Consider the following 20,952-nt stretch of genomic DNA (forward strand, 5'->3'; position numbering starts at 1 on the left):
TATTCAAATTAATAGCTATACGTTTGCTTTGGTTTAAAAGAGGGCTGCTTATAGTGGTCTACAAACACAAGTTTTACATATACTAGTAATGAAGATTTGAAAAGGAAAATGAATAATTCGTCATGCGAATGTGATGAATACCCAACGGCGTAAAGCCTTTTGTTTAAATGGCAGTTGGTCAGTGTTGAATCTAAGGCGACGTACATGCTATAAGAAGGGTTTTGTATGAATTAACGATCTCTGAAGGTTAAAGTGTTAATTGATTTCTGGCCTTCTTTAATGTCTTTCTTTTATTACTTTTGTTTACCATAAGAAGAAAATTCCACGAACATGCCGTTTATAGTCTTTCTTTGATTACTTTTGTTTACCATTAGAAGAAAATTCCACGAAAATGTCGTTTATACATGCCCTCCCTTTGCAAATTATATATCGTAGTTTCAAACAACATATTGAAGCTCCAATAAAATGTATCATAAAGTTATCATTACTTTCCCTACGTAAGAGCATTTTGCATATTTTATCCCATAGACTTCTTTCAATCACTCTTGTCCATGGCGCCTGATGTATATTGATGGTAATTTGGCTTCTAAGCGATAAGTTCCATTTGTTCCATCCAAGGATCAAACATATGTAAACGAAAGGCAAAACAATCAAGGGACAACTGTTTGTAAATTGGCATGTTGTGTAGTATAAAGTTAAATATTTGCTTATTGAATATCGAGATTAAAACACATTCCCATAATGTTTACCTTGTTAAGAATAAAAAATAGGACGTAGAAAAGAGTCTATTTAAATAATATCTATGTTTTATGGGTCACCGTGTACCTGTTGATTGTTTGTTAAGATAACAGACTTTGCATTTAGGAAGTTATTGGACAGGAATCTCGACAGTGTGCAGGTAATTATGAAGATCTTTGACTGCAATTTCCAAATGTCTTTATATATATGTATCAGTCTTTATGTTTATTACTTCCATGCAAATAATCTTGTAACTTGTGTATTGTATTTAATCGATCTTTGTTTGTACCATGTTCATTGTATAAACTATGAACGAAGAAAGATTACTCCAGCCAGAAAATATTTTTTTGTAATGAGGAAACGTGCAACGAGCCTCGAAGATTACAACGTAATGAAACATTAAAGTAAAAACTACTTTTTTCTTCTTTCTGATTGCTGTTTTAAATATTCGGGTACACTTTCAATAGACATGATATCTTTCCCATTTCCACATTCCATTCGATAATCACCGAAAGATGCAAAATTGTTTCGAAATTCAGATATATGTTTCAATTATTCAAAATCTATACGTTTATCAAACAAAATACATTGGGTTCTGACACAAATAAAAAAAAATACCGTTTTACTTTCCTGTTTGACCCATGTCTTCTTTGTTATAGAAAACATCACGTGTATTGTTATCTGTTTTTGTTTTCAGAACTGTGCTGTTTGTCGTGATTATTGAAATGGATTTCTCTAAATTAGCTGACTGTGGTCCATGTCTTCGAGACAATAAGAAGAAACTGTCTAGTGATTGGTGTATCGAATGTGCAGAACCTCTCTGTCTTGCTTGTAAGAAAGTACATAATCTTCTGAAAATGACCAGTGAACATCATTTGATTGAAAATCAAAAAAGTAGTTCGGACTCAATTTCGCACGATGACATTTTAGATTTACAAAACTGTACCATTCATCAAAATTTCATTATAGATAGGTTTTGTAACAATCATAGCACATTGTGTTGTCAGTGTTGTATTGAAGAGACTCACTTTTCTTGTAAGAGTGTCGAATCAATTGAAACAGTGGCAAAGAACATCAAGGCTTCTTCAAAATTCGAAAATACAAGTTTACATTTAATCAGTTTGATACAGTTGTTAACTGAAATACGAAATGACAAACGCAGTAACATTGGAAACATTCAGCATTCCGAGTTAGAAGTGAAGAAAAAAATTGAAGTGGCGAAGATTAACATGATTATCAGAATTAAAGAAATGGCTGACTCTTTAACCTCCGAACTGCAAAATGTGAAGAAAACGAAAATTTTGGAACTGGAAAAGCAAGTTAAAGAAACAGAACAGCAGATAAATAAGCTAGAAAAGAAGAAAAGGATAATCGACTTGTTTAACCAAAAAGGGTCGGAAACGCATACTTTTCTTTTATTGCAAAAACTGAAATCAGAACTTGCAACGGAGGAAAGTATGATAAGAAAAAGTATTGAGGAATGCGATAACACATACCTTAGTTTCAATGATGGGGATGACATAATGTCTCTCCCAAAAGTTCTTGGTAAAATTGATATTATATCAGAACCGTCGGCTGTCAAGTATACACCTTCTCCAACAACAAAACGGCGCCAAGACAAATCAGATAGTGCATTACCGATATCACATATCAAATCGTTTAAATTGTCTTCTGAATTCGATATAGATTTTGATAAGGGATTCGTTTCAGGTATGTGTATTAATGAAGATGACGGAATTCTGCTCTGCTTACGTGGGACAGATAAATTATTAATGTATAATTTGGAAGGAAAACCCAATGGAGAAATAGTGGTGAGTGGAAACCCGTTTGATGTTTCTTGTGTACCAGAAACTGACAAAGCAGTTGTAACATTGCCAGATTCGTCAACATTACAGATGGTTGATGTTGATATGAAAGATGCAGAAAATATCATCGACATGCCAGAAAGTTGCTGGTCGGTAACTACGGTGAATAAAAAATTATTTATTGCTGGTGGTTTTAAAAGCTTGTATGTGATAGATATTGGAGGCGAAAAACTCGAAGAAATAACGAAGCCAGAATGTGGACGGACATATTCTTTGACATTCGCAGACGACAAATTCTTTTACTGTTCCGATGTCGATTTTAAAAATGAAAAAGTTTATTGTATAACTGAAGAAGGGAATTTTGTTTTCTGTTATTCAAATGCGAATCTAAGAACTCCGACAGAACTAGCCGTGGACCTAAGAGGCAATGTTTATATCACAGATTTAGACTCTAACAATGTGCATCGATGTTCTCCATCCGGGGATTTTCTCGATGTTCCTATAAAAGGGAGTGACATTACGGAACCAAGATCTATTTGCTTTAACAGAGAAACAACTCATCTCGCACTATCTAATAAAAGTGGGAAAAGCATTTGTGTGTATAAAAGCGTTGTATGAGTAATGTGAAATAAAAAAAAATAACATATTACTTACCTTTATTAAGTTTATTTTTAAAGATAGGATTTTAATGTTTTGTGTCTTTTTTTTGCATATATAGATATAGGAAGATGTGATGTGTGTGCCAATGAGACAACTCTCCATCCAAATAACAATTTAAAAAAAGTAAACCACTATAGGTCAAAGTACGGCCTTCAACATGGAGCCTTGGCTCACACCGAACAACAAGCTATAAAGGGCCCCAAAATTACTAGTGTAAAACCATTCAAACGGGAAAACCAACGGTCGAATCTTTATAAAAAAACGAGAAACGAGAAACACGTATAAATTACATAAACAAACGACAACTACTGTACATCAGATTCTTGACTTAGGACAGGTGCAAACATTTGCAGTGGGATTAAACGTTTTAATGGTACCAAACCTTCTCTCTTTTTCTGAAACAATAGCATAACATTACAACATAGAAAAACACCCGATAAAATATCAATTGGCAGGCTTAACTTAATTAAAATGTAAATTAATACCCCACTTTATTTTAAATCATTCTTATAAACGAACAAGTGGACGTGGCCGGGATAATATTGAATCAAACTTTTTTTTACAAATTGAAAGATACGGCGTTTTTTTTAGCTTTTGGTGGCGTTTCGAATCTATGGTAGTTGGAATATATGATATGTAGATTCTCACAAAAGTGGTTATTGTAACTTGTTCCTTGTGACCCCCCCCCCCCCCCCCTGTACATTTTCGTGTTAAACGCAACTTCGTATCCCCTATGTTATTTCGATGTTCTATGATCTCTTTGCAATACACTAAGTTGTTTGGAAATTAATAATCTGTGTTTCATTTTCACACAAAAAAAAGAGTAAAACTTAGAAATAAATAGTTTTTTTATTTGTAATATACAAATATATTTAAATATACATGAAAGCGTAAGAGCAAGTTATTATCTAAAAATAGGTTACTAAAAAAATATTTGACCTGCCATATTTTTCCAGAAGCTTTAACTAAAATTATCACAGCAAGCCAAGGATTCCAGAATTTTAGAAATTTGGTCACATGAACTTCTCACGTCCAATAGTTATACTAGTGATGAGGGAGAGAGGATCGGTTTGACTAAATTGGTACCCTAAACCTGATTTGCAACAAATCATTTTCTCTTTGGTCATCTACTTGTTCCATTCTTGGTCGACCAACTTTGACGAACTGCCTGATCGATCTATTGTTTTTTTTACAAGCCCCGAGTATGGACGGATTGTTTGCTATTTGTTTTAACGGATGATCTTCTCTTATGCTAAGCCAAAATAAAGTTTCTTCTACAGATGTAACCATTAACCATTTGAACAATCCATTCTGAAATTGATTCAGTGCTAAATCTATACATATAAATAGCTACTATATTTTTCCAGGTGTTCCCTTTATGGCGTTCAAAGCATTTTTGTTGGAAACAATGATATAAAGGTTATTGCCAAAACCATATACACATTGTTGGTGAGCATGTCTTTACAACCAAAATGACCGACCAGTTAAAACTAATATGGATGAATCTATGTAAAGCCTTCTTACAGCATACAAACGACTAGAATATGACGAAATCTACTATAAATAGAATATTTTCGTGAAATTTTATTCTTATTTCAAGACATGCTGTCTATCGGGTATACAACCTTTAAAGGACTTAAAGTGGTCTTATTTGGTTTCGATCCATACGCAACACTAAGTATTTGTGGTTTGATGTGGTGTATTCAGAAACAACACTCGCTGGCTTCTCACTATTTGTAGAGTAAGTAGATCCTTCAACGACATCAAACCGAGGCTTTTCAGCTGTGACGTAATGCTCGGAAACTGGGGTTTTATCGGTTGTTGTTAAGTATCGACTATTCTCAGCAAATCGACTATTCTCAATAAATCGATGTTCACCTCTTGGCACTGTATAGAAATAATCATCGTAGTAAGAAATTTCCCATTCGTAGAAGCGGTAAACCTCTTTGTAAACGTAGTAAATAATAATTCCGTAAATCAAAAATATGATCTCAAAAATGCCTAGTAAACTAGCAGCAACATGCATGACGATCTGAACGTCATAATTGTATCCACATTTGAGGAGTGTCTGGTCTTTTTCGTATTTCCACGTTCCACATTTAACTGCTCCATGTATCGTAAAACCAAGTGAAATAAGACACAGTATTACCGCAATAATAGCGGATATATAATATGTCAACAGCTGAAAGAGATAAGGTAAGCACTGATAAATATTTGATATTCATTTGTTAAAATACAGGATTATCCCGTAAAATCTCTTGAAAAACAGAATAGTAGCAAATAGTTAACAACTAGAACACACCCGTGATATCGCGGGTCCGTGACTGAATTAAGGTATATAACTATGCGCAAGCCTTATTTTAGGATTAGTATTGTCATCTGATAAAGTCATGCCGATTATAAGATACACAGTTTTTCTCTGCTTTCAAATCTTTCTGTTTGAACCCGTCGAACTGGAACTTATCAATTATTGGTTATATTAATTATTTGGAAAACAAAAGGTCCTGGAATGGAGTATTTCTTAATCAACAACATTGTCCTATATTTGTTATAAATAAAGATGAATTCTTTGATTCGCTGTTTTACGTCATGTATGCCCACTAACAAATTGAAAACTGTACCTCATTTTTAGTCTTGTTATCTTAGAAAGTCTTACTGATTAAAATACTACAATAGGTAGCTATTTGACAATTTAGTAGTGTCAATCCTGTAGTTATGACCCATGTATATAACATATTAACCCTGGATACACCGTTTGGTGGTGCGCCTGTCAGATGCGGAACGTACAGATTAGGTAATAGGTAACAGGTGAATATACTATTGGTATCGGTATCGGACTCGACCCGGATCTTCTTAATTATTGGCAATATTAATTACGTGGAAAACAAAAGGGCCTAGAGTGGTGTAATTTTCAATCTACACCTTTGTACTATATTAGTGATATATAAAGTTGAATTCTTTGATTCGTCGTTTTTAAGTGATGACGGCTGAAAAATTGGACTTCGTAATTTTAGTATTATAGATGATCATAGATGTTTATAAAATTATAACGTCATATGAACACAATTTATCGCTGGGGAAAATGTACAAGGTAACGCTTTCTATTTAGATATAAAAAACATAACATTATACCAGTTTCATTCTACATTATTGTTTAAGTTCACTAGGACCAATTTGGCAAACCAGATCTTTTTATATTATATTTCGTTATCCTTTCATAAATCAGGAACCTGTTATTTAGTGGTGACAGTTTGATAATGTGGTTCATAAGTGTTTCTGGTTCCTCGTATTTTATATAGATTAGACCGTTGGTTTTCCTGTTTAAATTAATTTACTCTACCGATTGTCTTTGGGATCCTATATTGCTTGCTGTTCAGTGTTAGCCTAAGTTTCGTGTTGAAGGCCGCATTTTGATATATAATTGTTTACGTTTTACAAGATGTGACTCGGATGGAGAGTCTCATTGGCATTCATATCATATCTTCTTATTTATATTTATCAAACATAACAAATCATTTTCCGCAGAAACTCCGCTTTATTTGGCCCATAGAGATATTTTGCTCAAATATTGTTATAACACAATTACAAGACAAGGGCATGCACCTCGATGGGGAAGGGTAAACAAATTCAGAATAGTGTGAGAATTGGCGCCTGTTAAAACGTTTGTTTTTCGTATAAAATTAATCAAAAGTTTTTTTCTAAACTTGTTCTGTTTTCACGTTCACTCTTTTTTCATTATATCATTTCTATGGCAAATGTTTATAAAAATCACTCACCCATGAAAACAGCTTGTTACTGTCTCCTTCATCGAAAAAATGTGGGTTATAACACCCAACAATAAAGGCAAACACACAGACTACCAATACCTGAAAAAAAAATGATTCTAAACATTATTTTTATTTTGTTAAATGGCAAATACTCAGTTAAAATATAAAAAAGAAGAGAAGAATAGAACTTTATCATTCAATGCTATAAAACTTTTAAACTTAAGTTAAAGATATTTATAAAAAAAACGAATCAAATTATTAAAGCACCTATGATAATGACACCATTGAATGGTTAAAATATTAAAAAAATTGTAACAACTACCACATATTTACTTATAGAATCAGCAAAAAATAAATAAATATGAATTCTTACAGCTAGCCCAGACCATACTGGGCTTCCAGTTGAAATCGGAAAACTGTCAACATCTCGGCCCACTACTGCGATAACGATTCCAACTGTTATAGATAAGATACAGCAGTTTAGTAAAACCCATCCTATTATCTTATACTGTTCCAAGGCACGCACTCGTCTGTATTTTAATCGTGCTACAAAGTAAAATTGTATATGAAAATGAAGAGGTTTGTCGACTGAAAGATCAACCAAATTTATGAATCAAAATAATATGACGTTTGAATCAGTTTGCATACTTTTAAGAAGAACTAACAGTGTAACCAGTAAGCCAATCACGACCACGGAATATGTATTCCCATCTGATTTTTATTTCTCCGCACGTGCTAAATATTTTAAGGAACGACAACGACACATTTCTCCATTCCGGTGTTTTCAGAAGTGCTCCAACACATACTCAGTTTTCTCTTTCTCACTTATACGTATGATATAAGCAAGGATATGGAATTTTTCAGGATCACTTAATATTATAAATATTCTTTTAAAATTAATATGCAAAACACATCATTAAAAGTTACAAATATGAATTTGAAAATATAAAACATTCGGCATGCTTATCAGAGGTTATTTCAGATATACATTTGTTAGCCGTAGAATTATTTAGCGGACGGAAATTTAATGATATATAACAAGAAATCGTAAACAAAATTTCCCAAATGCGCGCAAATTTTAATGCGCCTTTGCTGATGTCAACAACAACACCACGAGCCCAACGGAAATTGTTTATAATCTCAATGCTTAGAGTTCTATCAGAACAAAAATAAAGAAATGAAAAAAGTAAAATGAAGAAAATTGTACGAATTATAAAGGAGCATTATAATTTTACGGGAATTATAGGAAGCCGACAAACTTGTACCAAAGACACCATTTGAAAGTATGGTCTTGCGAAACGATGATAGTCCATCGGAAGGGGACGATAAATGGCTGACCCGTGTTAAGAGAGAGTCATAGCTATTGCACGTAAATGACGTCCTTGTGAATTTCGAAAAAAAGCAGGCTAATATCACTAAAAGACAGCACTCGCAACCGCTAATTGGAAAGGGATTAATATAAGTTGCGGTAACTTGTTTCCCAATGTAATATGAACAAATATATTTAATATAATGACGACACTTTAAACAAGCAATAATGTTATATACACCCACATCATTTGGATTGAATAGTTTACCAAATGAAATAAAGATTAGTAATACACTTACATTTTTTACAGCAAAAATGTAACATTTGTTTCATTAAGAAGGCAAAGTAATATATGATTATCTATATGTAACTGTATATTATCTATATATCATAATGATATACTATTTACTTTTGTATATGTTATTATTATTTTGTCTTTGAGGACTCCATGAAAGATTAGTTTTAACGAAAGGGATTATCCTCTCCAAATAAAGATTATTCAGTTATGTTTATCTATTGATTTATTACATTGGCAATCATACCACATCTCTTTATATTTTCACTTATAGTTTAACCTAGTTTTGATGAGAGTCAAGACATGATAGTTTATAATCCTTATTTATTCCGTTCTCTTCATGATTCTGTTCATTTGATTCATCAGGTCTAGTGATGCGGTTGAAAGAATCTTTTTACCTATAAATGTCATGACGACAAAATAGGTAATTTATTGATTACAATATTAATGTTTTTATTTATAGGAGAGTGCAATAGAGTGAATCACAGTTTTTGTTTATTCCTGGTTCAGCCCAGCGATACATACTTAGGTAGTTGTTATGTAATTAACATGCACGTTATTTGTTAAGTTTCTATATAAACAAATTATTATTCTGTTTTTGTTAAATAAACTGTATTTCTGCATGAACAAATACTGATTTACATATATAGAAAATAGTTAATGAATTATTCTTTTTAAACAGCATATTTATATATAAAATTAAGGAGATGGCCAAATAATTTTAAAGTGGATGTAACCAATTATAAGAAACCGTACGACCTGCAACAATGTAAAAATCAATACCGTATGAGCGGTTATAAAAGGCTCCTACATGAAAGATACGAAACAATTCAATTGAGAAAACAAACGGCCTTAATTTATAACCAAAAAAAATAACGAAAGACAAATATGAACATTCATGAACCAACGACAACCACTAAACTACATGCATCTGACTTTGGACTTTGGCCTATTAAAAATGTGACCGGGTTAACTATGTCTTTGGGCACTAACCCCCTTAAACCTAAGACAGTGATGTAACAGCACAACAAAAAAAAACATTTTTTAATTAAAAATCATTTGAAAAAGACTTAAATTTTCAATCTCATTTTGACCTATAATGGTTTACTTTTATAATTTGTGACTTGGATGGAGAGATTTCTCATTTGCACTCATACCTAGACCGGACGTGAATATGTTTGTTTATCTTTATATCGACCATTTGAGTCTAAAATTAAGATTATCTAAACATTTCATCTTTTTGTAAAATAGTTTCATTAAATACACTTTTTTAGATATTGGTTAAAAAATTGTCTTTAAAACAAAGCTAATTATATATACATACCGTGTTCTTCGTAAGTAACGTCAATTTGCCTGTGCTGTCCCATCTTTAAGCAAACGAATTTTTCACATAGCAACAACAAGATTCCTAAGCCTCATTCAAAACTTTGCCTAAAAGTACGTTTCCTGGGGTGCGATGTATTTGCTGCATGAAATGACGACTTTTATGACTGAATTGATGTAATAAATGAAGCACGACGGATCAATTGCTAGGTGTTATAAATGCTTTCATTTGTCAACAAGTGTGCTTTATAGGTAAAGTGAATCTTAAATATTGCGTATCGAATAGAAAAAAAGTCATTTCGTGTGATGAAAAAAAAAAATCACGAATATAAATACTGCTATTGTTCTTCACCATTTAATTTTATCGTTTGAATCAAATATGTTAGCCGCTTGGGGAAGTTTGTAAAACTATGGATTTGTGTTTCAGAAGGGTTGTAAAAGTGTTCAAAATTGTTTAAAATCATTCAATATACACTTCAGTTATTAAAGAAAATATTTTTGCTCAAAGATATTGGCTGCCACTTTGTTAACTGTTCATTCATATTATGTAACCCTGCTAGTAATGAAATATTAAACCTTGTCTTTTAATCAAAATACACCCAAACTTGTTTTGTAAATAAATAATACTACTAAAATACGCTCCTGAAAAAATATTTTCCGATTCCTGCTATTCACATTTCCTTTATAAAATCATTCAACGTTCATTTCCTCAAATACTTTTTCTCCATTTTATACATTTGAAATGAACATTGAACATGCGCGCTATGATCTATTTTTCAAAGTTTTATTTGAACAGTACAACGACGATTCTTTCTTCCAAAAGTTTTTGAAATATACGATAATTGTCCCGCCGTACATTTTACATGAACAGTTCCGCGAGAAATTTTCCCGCTAAAACGTTTAGTATATATATTATATGAATGATGTGTTACTCATATGAGATTGTTCTTGAAGCGTTGACTTGTTCATGGTGTACCAGTTACATTTTATTCGGACACAAAATAATGTATATGATAATATTGAGCACGCAAACAATTAGTTTTAAGATAGTGTAATTATATGATAATATTATTAATTCGTATATTTTAACAAATTTGATTCGTTTAGGGATAGTCACATGTTAAACTATATTTTCGAAGGTAGCGAGAAAACGGCGGATAGCAAAAAGCATATTGACCGGCAAAAGGCATATCGCACGGTTATTTTTAGAATATCTAAAAACCGATATACTTTATGACGTCATGTAATGAATTTCATGATATTGTTTAACGGTTTGAAACACATGATATCTGTGATCGATTATTTGACGAAAAAAATCTTCAAATACATAAGATGTAACAAAAAAAGTAAACGAAATAACAACTACACTGTGTCAAGGATTTGTATAGTCTCACTATACAAATCCTTGACTGTGTCTAAACCACACCGGCAAAATTTGCTCGGACTCGATGCTATCTAACATCCGGCACAATGACGGAACACCAATAGACAAAAGAAAGGTAAGTTTCTCCTTATTTTTTTATTCTTTTTATGATATCGAAGAATATATATACATATACAACTATTTTCTATTGTGAGATGCAATATTTTCTACAACCGTTCTCTATTAACGGAGAAATAAGTCAAAATGCATGTCAAAATGACGAATTGAGTGAACCTTGCCTCGAAATTGTTTAATTTCTCGTTAAATTGTTCACATTAGTACGGAAAGAAAGGTACGGGAAGGTAGATATTGACACGGAGATTGCAAATTAAGTTATTATGAGCATCTCATTAATTGTATCTCTGTGTATGGAACGAAAGAAAAGGGTCATGTCAAATTAAAATGAACCGGTTTCGTCAATGTTGTTACTACACAATCACCCGGTTTCGTCTATATATATCACCCGGTTTGTTTTTTTGTTTTTTACAAACAATTTATGAAAAGCAACTTTGGCACGGATCTGAACATTGTATTTCGAGAATTTAAATATATATTTATTGTAAGGTAAACTTGGCGTGTTAAAATCTATTTTAAACAGGCACTTTTGGACATAGTTAATTATGATAATACACATTTTCCTAATGAAAGGCGTATCCCTTATTTCACTTAACTTCAAACTAATTTTAAATGGAATATAAATACTCAATAGCAAACACTAGTATCTAATTATTTTGTAACATTATTATATGTTCTTTGTTTATAATAGTAGTATGTAAAGGTGAAAAATAAAAGTATGTGTTTTGATTGTGCCATGATTTTAATTTACTATACTAAATTATATACACTATGCATTCAATCATTGACGAACAGTCCCAAACCGACTATAGTCTATACTGTTCTGCACAAGTTTATCATGCATGCAGTCCTGCCAGATTTTCTAGTACTATATATACTTTGTTCCTAGCTTGCGCACTATAGCAAGTTTTCACACTTAAGCATCCATAACATAGCAATGAGATTTGTAACTTCCTCCCCGTTTCTGGTAAGCACATTTATTTTCCTATAGGCATGTTTTTCACATTATTTTTACAGTTCAAATTCATTTTTGTTTACAGTTCAAATTCATCTTTGTACAGTTCGAATTCAATTGAAACTTCAAGATAACTTTCGAAAACAATATCTGACAGTTTTGTATTTTCAATGTGAATAAAAGTTGGTTTGCAAAACATGACCGTCATTTATATCTAGGTCTTATTTAGAAGAAGTGACGGTAATCACTTATCCCATACACATTGACAATGAGACAACTTTCTTTTAGACACAAAAAGGGTGTTGAATTAATCAAGTTTAGGTCACCGTATGCCTTAAACAATGATAAAAACACACAAACCGCATGAAAGCAAGCTATAACAGGGCCCTAAATTATAAAGGTAAAACAATTCAAACAAGAAAACTACCTGCCTATTTTATGTTCAAAACACATATGGTATAAAGCAACCAAAGACAACCATGGAATTACAAGCCTGTGACTTGGGAAATGGACTGAGTCAAAGTGTTGTCGCTGACACAAACAGTACAACAAAAGTACAAATAATAAAAAATGATGAATAAACCTTAACTCGTCCTATGACAGAGCCTTTATGGTAAATTCGCGAGTTGTGCCAAAACTTGTATCATAGTTAAAATTATCCATTAAATATGATAAATATACATGTATTCGCAGTTTACTATGAAATCCACTATCACTGAACTAGTATACATATTTATTAAGGGGCCAGCTAAAGGACACCACTGGATGCGGGAGTTTCTCGCTTCATTGAAGACCCATTGTGGCCTTCGGCTGTTTTCTGCTCTATGGTCGGGTTGTTGTCGCTTGGAATTTGTATGAACTTTTCATGTTTAAATGCCCCCCCCCCTTTTTTTTTTTACCAAAAAAAATTCAATCCCTCTAAACCAAAATTTTAAACATAACCAAAAAGTAAACAGAAGTTTATAGTATTTATAAAACTAAGAAGTGTATAAAGTTTGATGCAGTTATAATACTCCGTTTTTGAGATATGGCGCGACATGTTAAAAAACCCCACATTCCTGTTTCACTTACATGTTCTGTAACTCAAAAAGATTTAATTTTATTTTTACTAAAAGGTTTACAGATCATGTTAAATTTTAAGAAAATAAGATAAGCTGTCCTGAAGTTACGGTGCGACATGTTTATGGTGGACAGACGGATAGATAGACGGACGGACGGACAGAATTTATTTGTATATTTGTCTGCCTTATCATTTTCCTATATAACTGTTATATCCCAAATTCATGTATTTAGTTTACATGTTTAATGTTATATTTGTAATTCTCATTAGATTTTGTCAAATGTGTTGACGTGTTCTTATTATATATTTAGGTGTGACGTATAGAAAAATTTATCACCTCCTCTTTATTAATTATATTAAATTTTGTACGTTTATTTACGTTTGAAGTTGGATTCATAACAAATTGGACATATATATATAGTACAGTAAATTGCTATTAATAAGTATTGCAATATGCATTTTGTTTAAATGAATTATCAGTATTTAGTTCTAAATCAATCCTAATTCTATCTCATTTTTGAATGATAGTTTTTCATATGTGACGTCATGCTGTTTCTAAATTTCATAAATTCAAATGTGGCATAACGTTTCTGCCTTTTCGCCATCGTATGTGACGTCACATTTTTTTTTAATTACGTTGACGCCTGAACTGATTCGGATGTGTGTCTATTTTGTGATAAACTTGGGTTTAGTTTTCTGTAATTAGTTAATATTTCAGTTTCATTATGTATATCGCTTTCATATTCATTTGTTAAAATTTACTGGTTGCAATAGCATTAAGTGTTCTATATTATAAGGATGTTCTTATCCCGTGCATAAAAACAATGCCGTGTTTGTCAAAACCTTTTCAACTTTTGATCTTCAGTGCTGTACAACTTTGTACCTTTTTCACGTTCGATCTTTTATATCTAGGCGTTATGTATTCAGGTTTAGTTTTCTGTAATTTTTAATACTTCAGTTTCTTTATGTATATCTCTTTCATATTCATTTGATATAATTTACTGTTTGCAATAGCATGAATTGTTCTATATAATAAGAATGTTCTTATCCCGGGCATAAAAACCATGCCGTATTTGGCGAAACCTTTTCAACTTTTGATCTTCAGTGCTGTACAACTTTGTACTTTTTTCACTTTCGATGTTTTATATCTGGGCGTCACTGGTGAGTCTTGTGTGGACAAGGCGCGTTTTTGGCGTATTGAATTTTAAACCTGATGCTTTTTGTTATCTATTAATCATGTTTTTCTTTGTCTAATATGTTCTCCTATTTATTTGTATTGTAGTCCTGTAATATTATGTTGTCATTTCAATATTATATTTAACTTTGCCATTAAAGTGCGAGGTTTGGCGTGCCATAAAACCAGGTTTAACCCACCACTTTTATTCCCCTTTAAAAGTGTCCTGTACCAAGTCAGGAAGATGGTCATTGTTATATTATTGTTCGTTTCTCTGTGTGTTGCATTTTAACGTTGAGTCGTTTGTGTTTTCTCTTATTTTTGAGATATTGAGATAAGACGTGGCACGGTACTTGTCTATCCCAAATTCATGTATTTGGTTTTCATGTTATATTTGTTATTCTCGTGGTGTTTTGTCTGATGATTGGTCAGTTTCTGTGTGTGTTGCGTTTCGGTGTTGTGTCTTTGTTTTCCTCTTATATTTAATGCGTTTCGCTCGGTTTTGGTTTGTTACCCCGATTTTGTTTCTTGTCCATGGATTTATGAATTTTGAACAGCGGTATACTACTGTTGCCTTTATTTATATATATTTGAAAAAAAAAATGTATAGAAATCGATAAAAAGAACTTGATATTCGGGATTTATTATGAGAAACATAATCCAACTGACATAATCCGATTTCCCGGGTGTCCCTGTTTTCTCATTTCTTACAATATTTTAATTCGGTATACACTTTATAAGATAAGTGGCGAATCTAGATGATCCTAGATGACGTTTATGTTGCACGCCCCGACCCCACCTTTGGTTGCCAAAACTTTATTGATTCCTGTATTTAAAGATTTTGTAACGCCAAAAATAATCAAAAAATTGTTCGACTCGCTACGCTCGGCGGTATGTAAAAGTTGTTCGAAATACGCCCACTTTGAAATAAACTGAATCCGTCTGTCCGTATATATTGTCAAAATATATTGACCAACATCAGTGTACGATCATCATAACACAATGGCGACAGTGCAGACTCGTTTTTTTTTTAATAATGTTAACAAAATAAGTATTATTGAATTGTATCGATGACCTGAGACTATTATACTAATTTGTACATAGCAGTATAGTGATAAATAAATTTTATTTTAATGCATGGTAGTTGTATCCCTACATTCATTTTCTATACCGATTATGCATGCATATACATTTGTCTTATTATCAACGTTTAGCCTTAAGAAGATTTATTTTTAACGATGGTAGAAAAGATTACATACATGGAATGATTAGATTACTTATAAAGATGTCCATTCTTTTGTGCGAGAAAATCACATATCAATTGTGTGTTTCGATTTTTAAGACCGTAAACTTTAATTTCAAGTTTAAAAATGTTCAACATATTTTCCTATAACTCATATAGAAAAAGCATATTTAGAGAGCTTTAATCTCAATATGCTGTTAAAAAATTTCGGAATGCAAATTAAAATCAAAATATTTGTGTCGGCTATCAGAGGATGAATTTGTTTATTATTTATTTGAATCTGAGACTCATATAAATAATAAGCCGCTGTCCGGTGAACGAACTTGTTTTCGAACGACCCACAAAACTAATTTTGAACGCTGAAGTTAAATTATTAATTCTTATGTAATGCGATTATGATTTTTTTTATTTGACCAAACCGGGTTATGCATTTTGAAATCTATGACGAAACCGGGTTGTATACATTGTCGAAACCGGCCAGTTCGATTTTGACATGACCCATTTCTTTCGTTCCATACACAGAGTTTCAATTATTGAGATGCTCATAATAACTAAATTTGCAATCTCCGTGTCAATATCTATCTTCCCGTACCTTTCTTTCCGTACAATGTGAACAATTTAACGAGAAATTAAACAATTTCGAGGCAAGGTTCACTCAATTCGTCATTTTGACATGCATTTTGACTTATTTCTCCGTTAATTGAGAACGGTTGTAGAAAATATTGCATCTCACAATAGAAAATAGTTGTATATGTATATATATTCTTCGATATCATAAAAAGAATAAAAAAATAAGGAGAAACCTACCTTTCTTTTGTCTATTGGTGTTCCGTCATTGTGCCGGATGTTATATAGCATCGAGTCCGAGCAAATTTTGCCGGAGTGGTTTAGACACAGTGAACTAATATGCTGTTACTGTCAATGAGACAATGTAATATCTGTAAAATTCCAACAAACCTTAATGACGATTTTGATACAAATATGGTCGGAAATTAATAATATAACAAATATAGCCTTTGCATGAGGTCAATACAGGATATATCGACCCAAAGAAGTATATCGACCTCGGACTTCGTCCTCAGTCAATTTACTTCTTTCAGGTCAATATATCCTTGTATCGACCTCATACAAAGGCTATATTTGTATAGTATCTACAATCAAAGTGCGATATTTTTTTTCTACCAATCCATTTATTTATAAGATAACTTATTCAAAGCACGGTCTTCTATAAAACCGAAAAAGGATATTTGAGAAAACAAACGGCCTTCATTGATACTATGATACAGTTTAGAAGTTTGGCTTACCTGTAGAAAACATATTTCAAACGGGAAAGAACATACTAATTTTATTAAGATGTTGTTTGTCGAGCACGTAAATCAAGTAAATCCCGTGTAAACTTATCGATCATCCAAATAAACTTATTTTAAAAATTTATCAATTCAGCACAGCAATTTGACTTTTGCTTTATAGGCACTATAATATTAAGTGCGTTAAAAGTGATTTAAAATCAAAGTAAATATAATTACTTTTATATACATATGCATATGCATGGTCCTAATATCGGTTGATATCTGTATCTTGTCATTGCATAAGGTCATGTTTTTCTCCGATTGTAAATGACGGCTTCACACCAAATATATTGCATTTGTCTGGCGTACAAAATTTTAATTCTGGTATATAATAAGTTTACACGGGATTTACTTGATTTACGTGCTCGACAAACAACATCTTAATAAAATTAGTATGTTCTTTCCCGTTGGAAATATGTTTTCTACAGGTAAGCCAAACTTCTAAACTGTATCATAGTATCAATGATGGCTACAAAAGGGTTATTTCATGAAGATTGGGGAATATTGTCCCGAGTAGAATTGTATATTGCACGAGCTTGCGATAACAAAATCATGCAATAACCCTTTTATTGTATAGCAATATAATATTCGAAAGTAAAAATTGGTTTAAACTAAGATTTTGTCATTTATGACGTCATGAATTTTAAGATTTATTGCACAAGTGCAATATTGGAATTTATTGCACGCTAACTTTTGATTACTTTCTGTGGGAAATATTATATTGCTATGCAATAATATTAGTTATTTGTGGTAACGAAATTCCTGACATTAGGGTTTACTAGTACTAGATCTACATAGATAACGTTTCTTTAAACCAAAAACCTCACTTCAGACATGGGAATAGCAAACGAGCTGTGTAGTTGAAAGTATTACTTTGTAAAAGACACCGACACCGTCACGAGGTTTTTGGCCGTTATTGAATATCTGTTTCAGAGATGACAACGGATATGTTCTTAATGTCGTAACAACAATACAGTTCCCTTTCTCCAAATGTGACCAATCGAATTAAACTTATTACCGTTGTTTCTCTATGAGCAACACGACGGGTGTCATATGTGAAGCAGGATCTGCGTACAATTAAAGAGCATCAGAGATTACCCTTGGTATACGGTTGAGTTCGTGTTGCTCAGTATTTAGTTTCCTATGTTTTATTTTGTATTCTGTTGTTTATCCCGTTGTCTTACTTTTCTTTTTAGACATGGCTTTGTCAGTTTATTTTCGACTTTTTGAATGTCCTTTTAGTAAACTCGGCGTCTCAATTTTGATATCTAAACACCATAAGATGGTACAAAAGGAAATATCACCGTCCAAAAGAGGAACATTTATATTAGGGATCGACAAATCGCGTATATAGATTTTTTATATAGACCTATAATGGTTTACTTTTATAAATTATTATTTGGATGGAAAGTTGTTTCATTGGCACTCACACCACATCTTCCTATATCTTATAAATAAAATATCTAGATATAGAAAGGAACAGCTTTTACCGTTTATATTTTATTTATTAAAATAAGTTTCTTTTAGTAATATCGGCAGTATATATTTAGAAAATCTAAATAATTTAACGAAAAAATATCATTATAGAATAAGGGTAACTGGTAATCCTGGTATCTATGATGAGTTAAACAATTTAGACGAGTTTTTACTGAGTTTGGCTACAAAATGTTATTCATCACAGTACACTAACTTGTCTGCTATCAAATGGATACAATTGGTGCCTACAGGAATACCAACAACCTGGCGATAAACTTTATTGCCGACACGTACATATATATTATCGAGTAGAACATTAGCAATTTAATTCATCTCATCACCCCTCCAGTAAGTATATAGATCTATGGCATATTTACATTTCTCACCAGAGAAGGCTGAAAAAGACAAACATTTTTGCAATCAGATTTAGCAAACGAACATTTAGTTATATATATATTGATAAGATTGTGTGGAAGTGTAGTGTAAAAACAATTGTCAACAGAATCAAAAAGACCATCAAAAGCTCGTTATTTGTCTAAGATATCTAAAGAATATTATAAGTTTATAAGAAGTGATTTGATGATTGTTAAAGATCTAGTTAAATTCAACGAAAGAGAAGTTTAATTAAGAAGACATACTATAGTTTGAGATGAAACAATGTTTTATAGGTTATTGTAAATTTTAGGTAAACCATAGTAGAGACCCCAACATACTTAGGAGAGGCATTACGCTGTGATGTGGTTTTGATATTTTACTATAGGACTTGAATGTATTTCAGTTTAAAGGTATAAAAGATAATGATCAATAAGGATTAGGATAACGATCATGCTTAAACTATGAGGCTTGCTATTTGTATTTTGCTTGGAAGGCAACCATTTGATTGTAAGTTGTTGATAGTCGTTAAATAATAATATCTAAATCCAAGACCAATTCAAAAAGGGGAAATTTAAAAAAAATGACCAAATCAAACGTTAGATTTCACCAACCACCGAAACCAATGGTATTCTAATGTAACAAGAGGTCCAAATGGGACTTGTTGCCTTATTTGGCATAGACTCATAACTTTTAAAATCCCCTTGCTGGAAAGACAATCAAATTTACAGGCTTTCTATATATTCACATAAACTCGCATACATCTAAGTTAACCGAAACTTTCGAATAAGAAAAATCTTAGTTCAAAGAAAGTGTGCGATCGAAGAGCTCTGATGACCCAACATTCCTAAAATTCCTTTTGAATATACCTAACAAAAGAGAAAGAGAAAGTACTCCATTGCAAACATTGTCCATTTTCTTTTTGAAAGAAGTAACATTCCAACAAACCTGTATTTGAAATATGAATATCCCAGAGATACCCTGTTAACCGATGTTTACTTGATAGAAGTTATTGGTTGCAAGGTGGGGGTAATCTTTTTGAAAGTTTCAGCATTTTATTTGTTTTTTTCCGGTATGGTTTATACCTCTCACATATGATATCTCATATGTTCAATTTGTAGCCATTTTGTCCAACTTTCTTCGTTTATGACATTCCAGAATTTATAAACTGAAATGAGAAGATGTCACTAGTGGAGCAAGAGCAGACATCACAAAGGTGTCCGTAAAATTTTGACATCATAATAGAAAATATCTGACGTCACAACAAAAAAAAGAAATTGATGTACGACGCAGGTTCTCAGGTAAAACGGTGCAGATTTCCTAAAAGCGGTAACAGTTATCAAAGGTACCAGGATTAAAATTTAATAGGCCAGATGCACGTTTCGTCTACATAAAACTCAACAGTGATGCTCAGACCAAAATAGTTATAAAGCCAAACAAGAACAAAGTTGAAGAGCATTGAGGACCCAAAATTCCAAAAAGTTGTGTCAAATACGGCTTAGGTAATCTATACCTGAGATAAGAAAATCTTCAAAGCAACAAACTATAAAAACTAAAACAAATAAAAATATATTTAGGTGCCTGTTTCAAAATAAGCGACTATCCAATATGTCGGAGTGTTGTGAATATTTTTTTGTTCCCTCCTGGATTTTTTTTAAAAGTTTTTTTTTACCTAAATTTATGAATTATAATTAACGCGAATTGAACGTCGGTTAACTTAATTGTCCACTTATAAACCTTAAAATAAATATAAAACGTTTGAATGTCTGATAGATCCCGGGTGTATTGTGTCTGCAATTTGTCTTTTCACATTGTTTGTGTTCAATCTCAATGTTGCACCGATAGTTATGTACATTGTTAATCAGAATTAGAAAATTGTAACTTTATTTTAGCAGGTGGTGTATTCTCCTGTCAGAAAGTACATTAAT

The 20,952-nt window shown here is 32.1% G+C and overlaps 2 protein-coding genes across 2 annotated transcripts; one reads left to right on the top strand and one right to left on the bottom strand.

Moving 5' to 3' along the window:
- Window positions 1–810: 810 nt before the first annotated feature.
- Window positions 811–3,164, top strand: LOC134709530 (uncharacterized). The gene is made up of 2 exons (XM_063569688.1): window positions 811–898; window positions 1,436–3,164. Exon 2 carries the CDS (start codon window positions 1,464–1,466, stop codon window positions 3,159–3,161), a length of 1,698 nt encoding a protein of 565 aa, XP_063425758.1. The 5' UTR covers window positions 811–898; window positions 1,436–1,463; the 3' UTR covers window positions 3,162–3,164.
- An 869-nt stretch (window positions 3,165–4,033) lies between these two features.
- LOC134711793 (uncharacterized) lies at window positions 4,034–10,128 on the bottom strand. Its single transcript, XM_063572676.1, has 4 exons — window positions 9,899–10,128; window positions 7,344–7,516; window positions 6,980–7,069; window positions 4,034–5,385 (listed from the first exon to the last, which is right to left on the bottom strand). Exons 1-4 carry the CDS (start codon window positions 9,939–9,941, stop codon window positions 4,840–4,842), a joined length of 852 nt encoding a protein of 283 aa, XP_063428746.1. The 5' UTR covers window positions 9,942–10,128; the 3' UTR covers window positions 4,034–4,839.
- Between the last annotated feature and the right edge of the window lie 10,824 nt (window positions 10,129–20,952).

The sequence above is a fragment of the Mytilus trossulus genome, chromosome 3 (genome assembly GCF_036588685.1).
Source record: "Mytilus trossulus isolate FHL-02 chromosome 3, PNRI_Mtr1.1.1.hap1, whole genome shotgun sequence".
Classification (NCBI taxonomy): Eukaryota; Metazoa; Mollusca; class Bivalvia; order Mytilida; family Mytilidae; genus Mytilus; species Mytilus trossulus.

What these genes read in the sequence shown, in the direction of transcription:
- LOC134709530 (XM_063569688.1), top strand. Translation starts at nt 1,464, where the DNA reads ATGGATTTCTCTAAATTAGCTGACTGTGGTCCATGTCTTCGAGACAAT.
- LOC134711793 (XM_063572676.1), bottom strand. Translation starts at nt 9,941, where the DNA reads ATGGGACAGCACAGGCAAATTGACGTTACTTACGAAGAACACG. An exon ending in CGTTACTTACGAAGAACACG is followed by an intron (nt 7,517 to 9,898) that starts GTATGTATATAT and finishes TTTACTTTGTAG; the next exon opens with CACGATTAAAATACAGACGA. An exon ending in GTAACAAGCTGTTTTCATGG is followed by an intron (nt 5,386 to 6,979) that starts GTGAGTGATTTT and finishes TATCTCTTTCAG; the next exon opens with CTGTTGACATATTATATATC.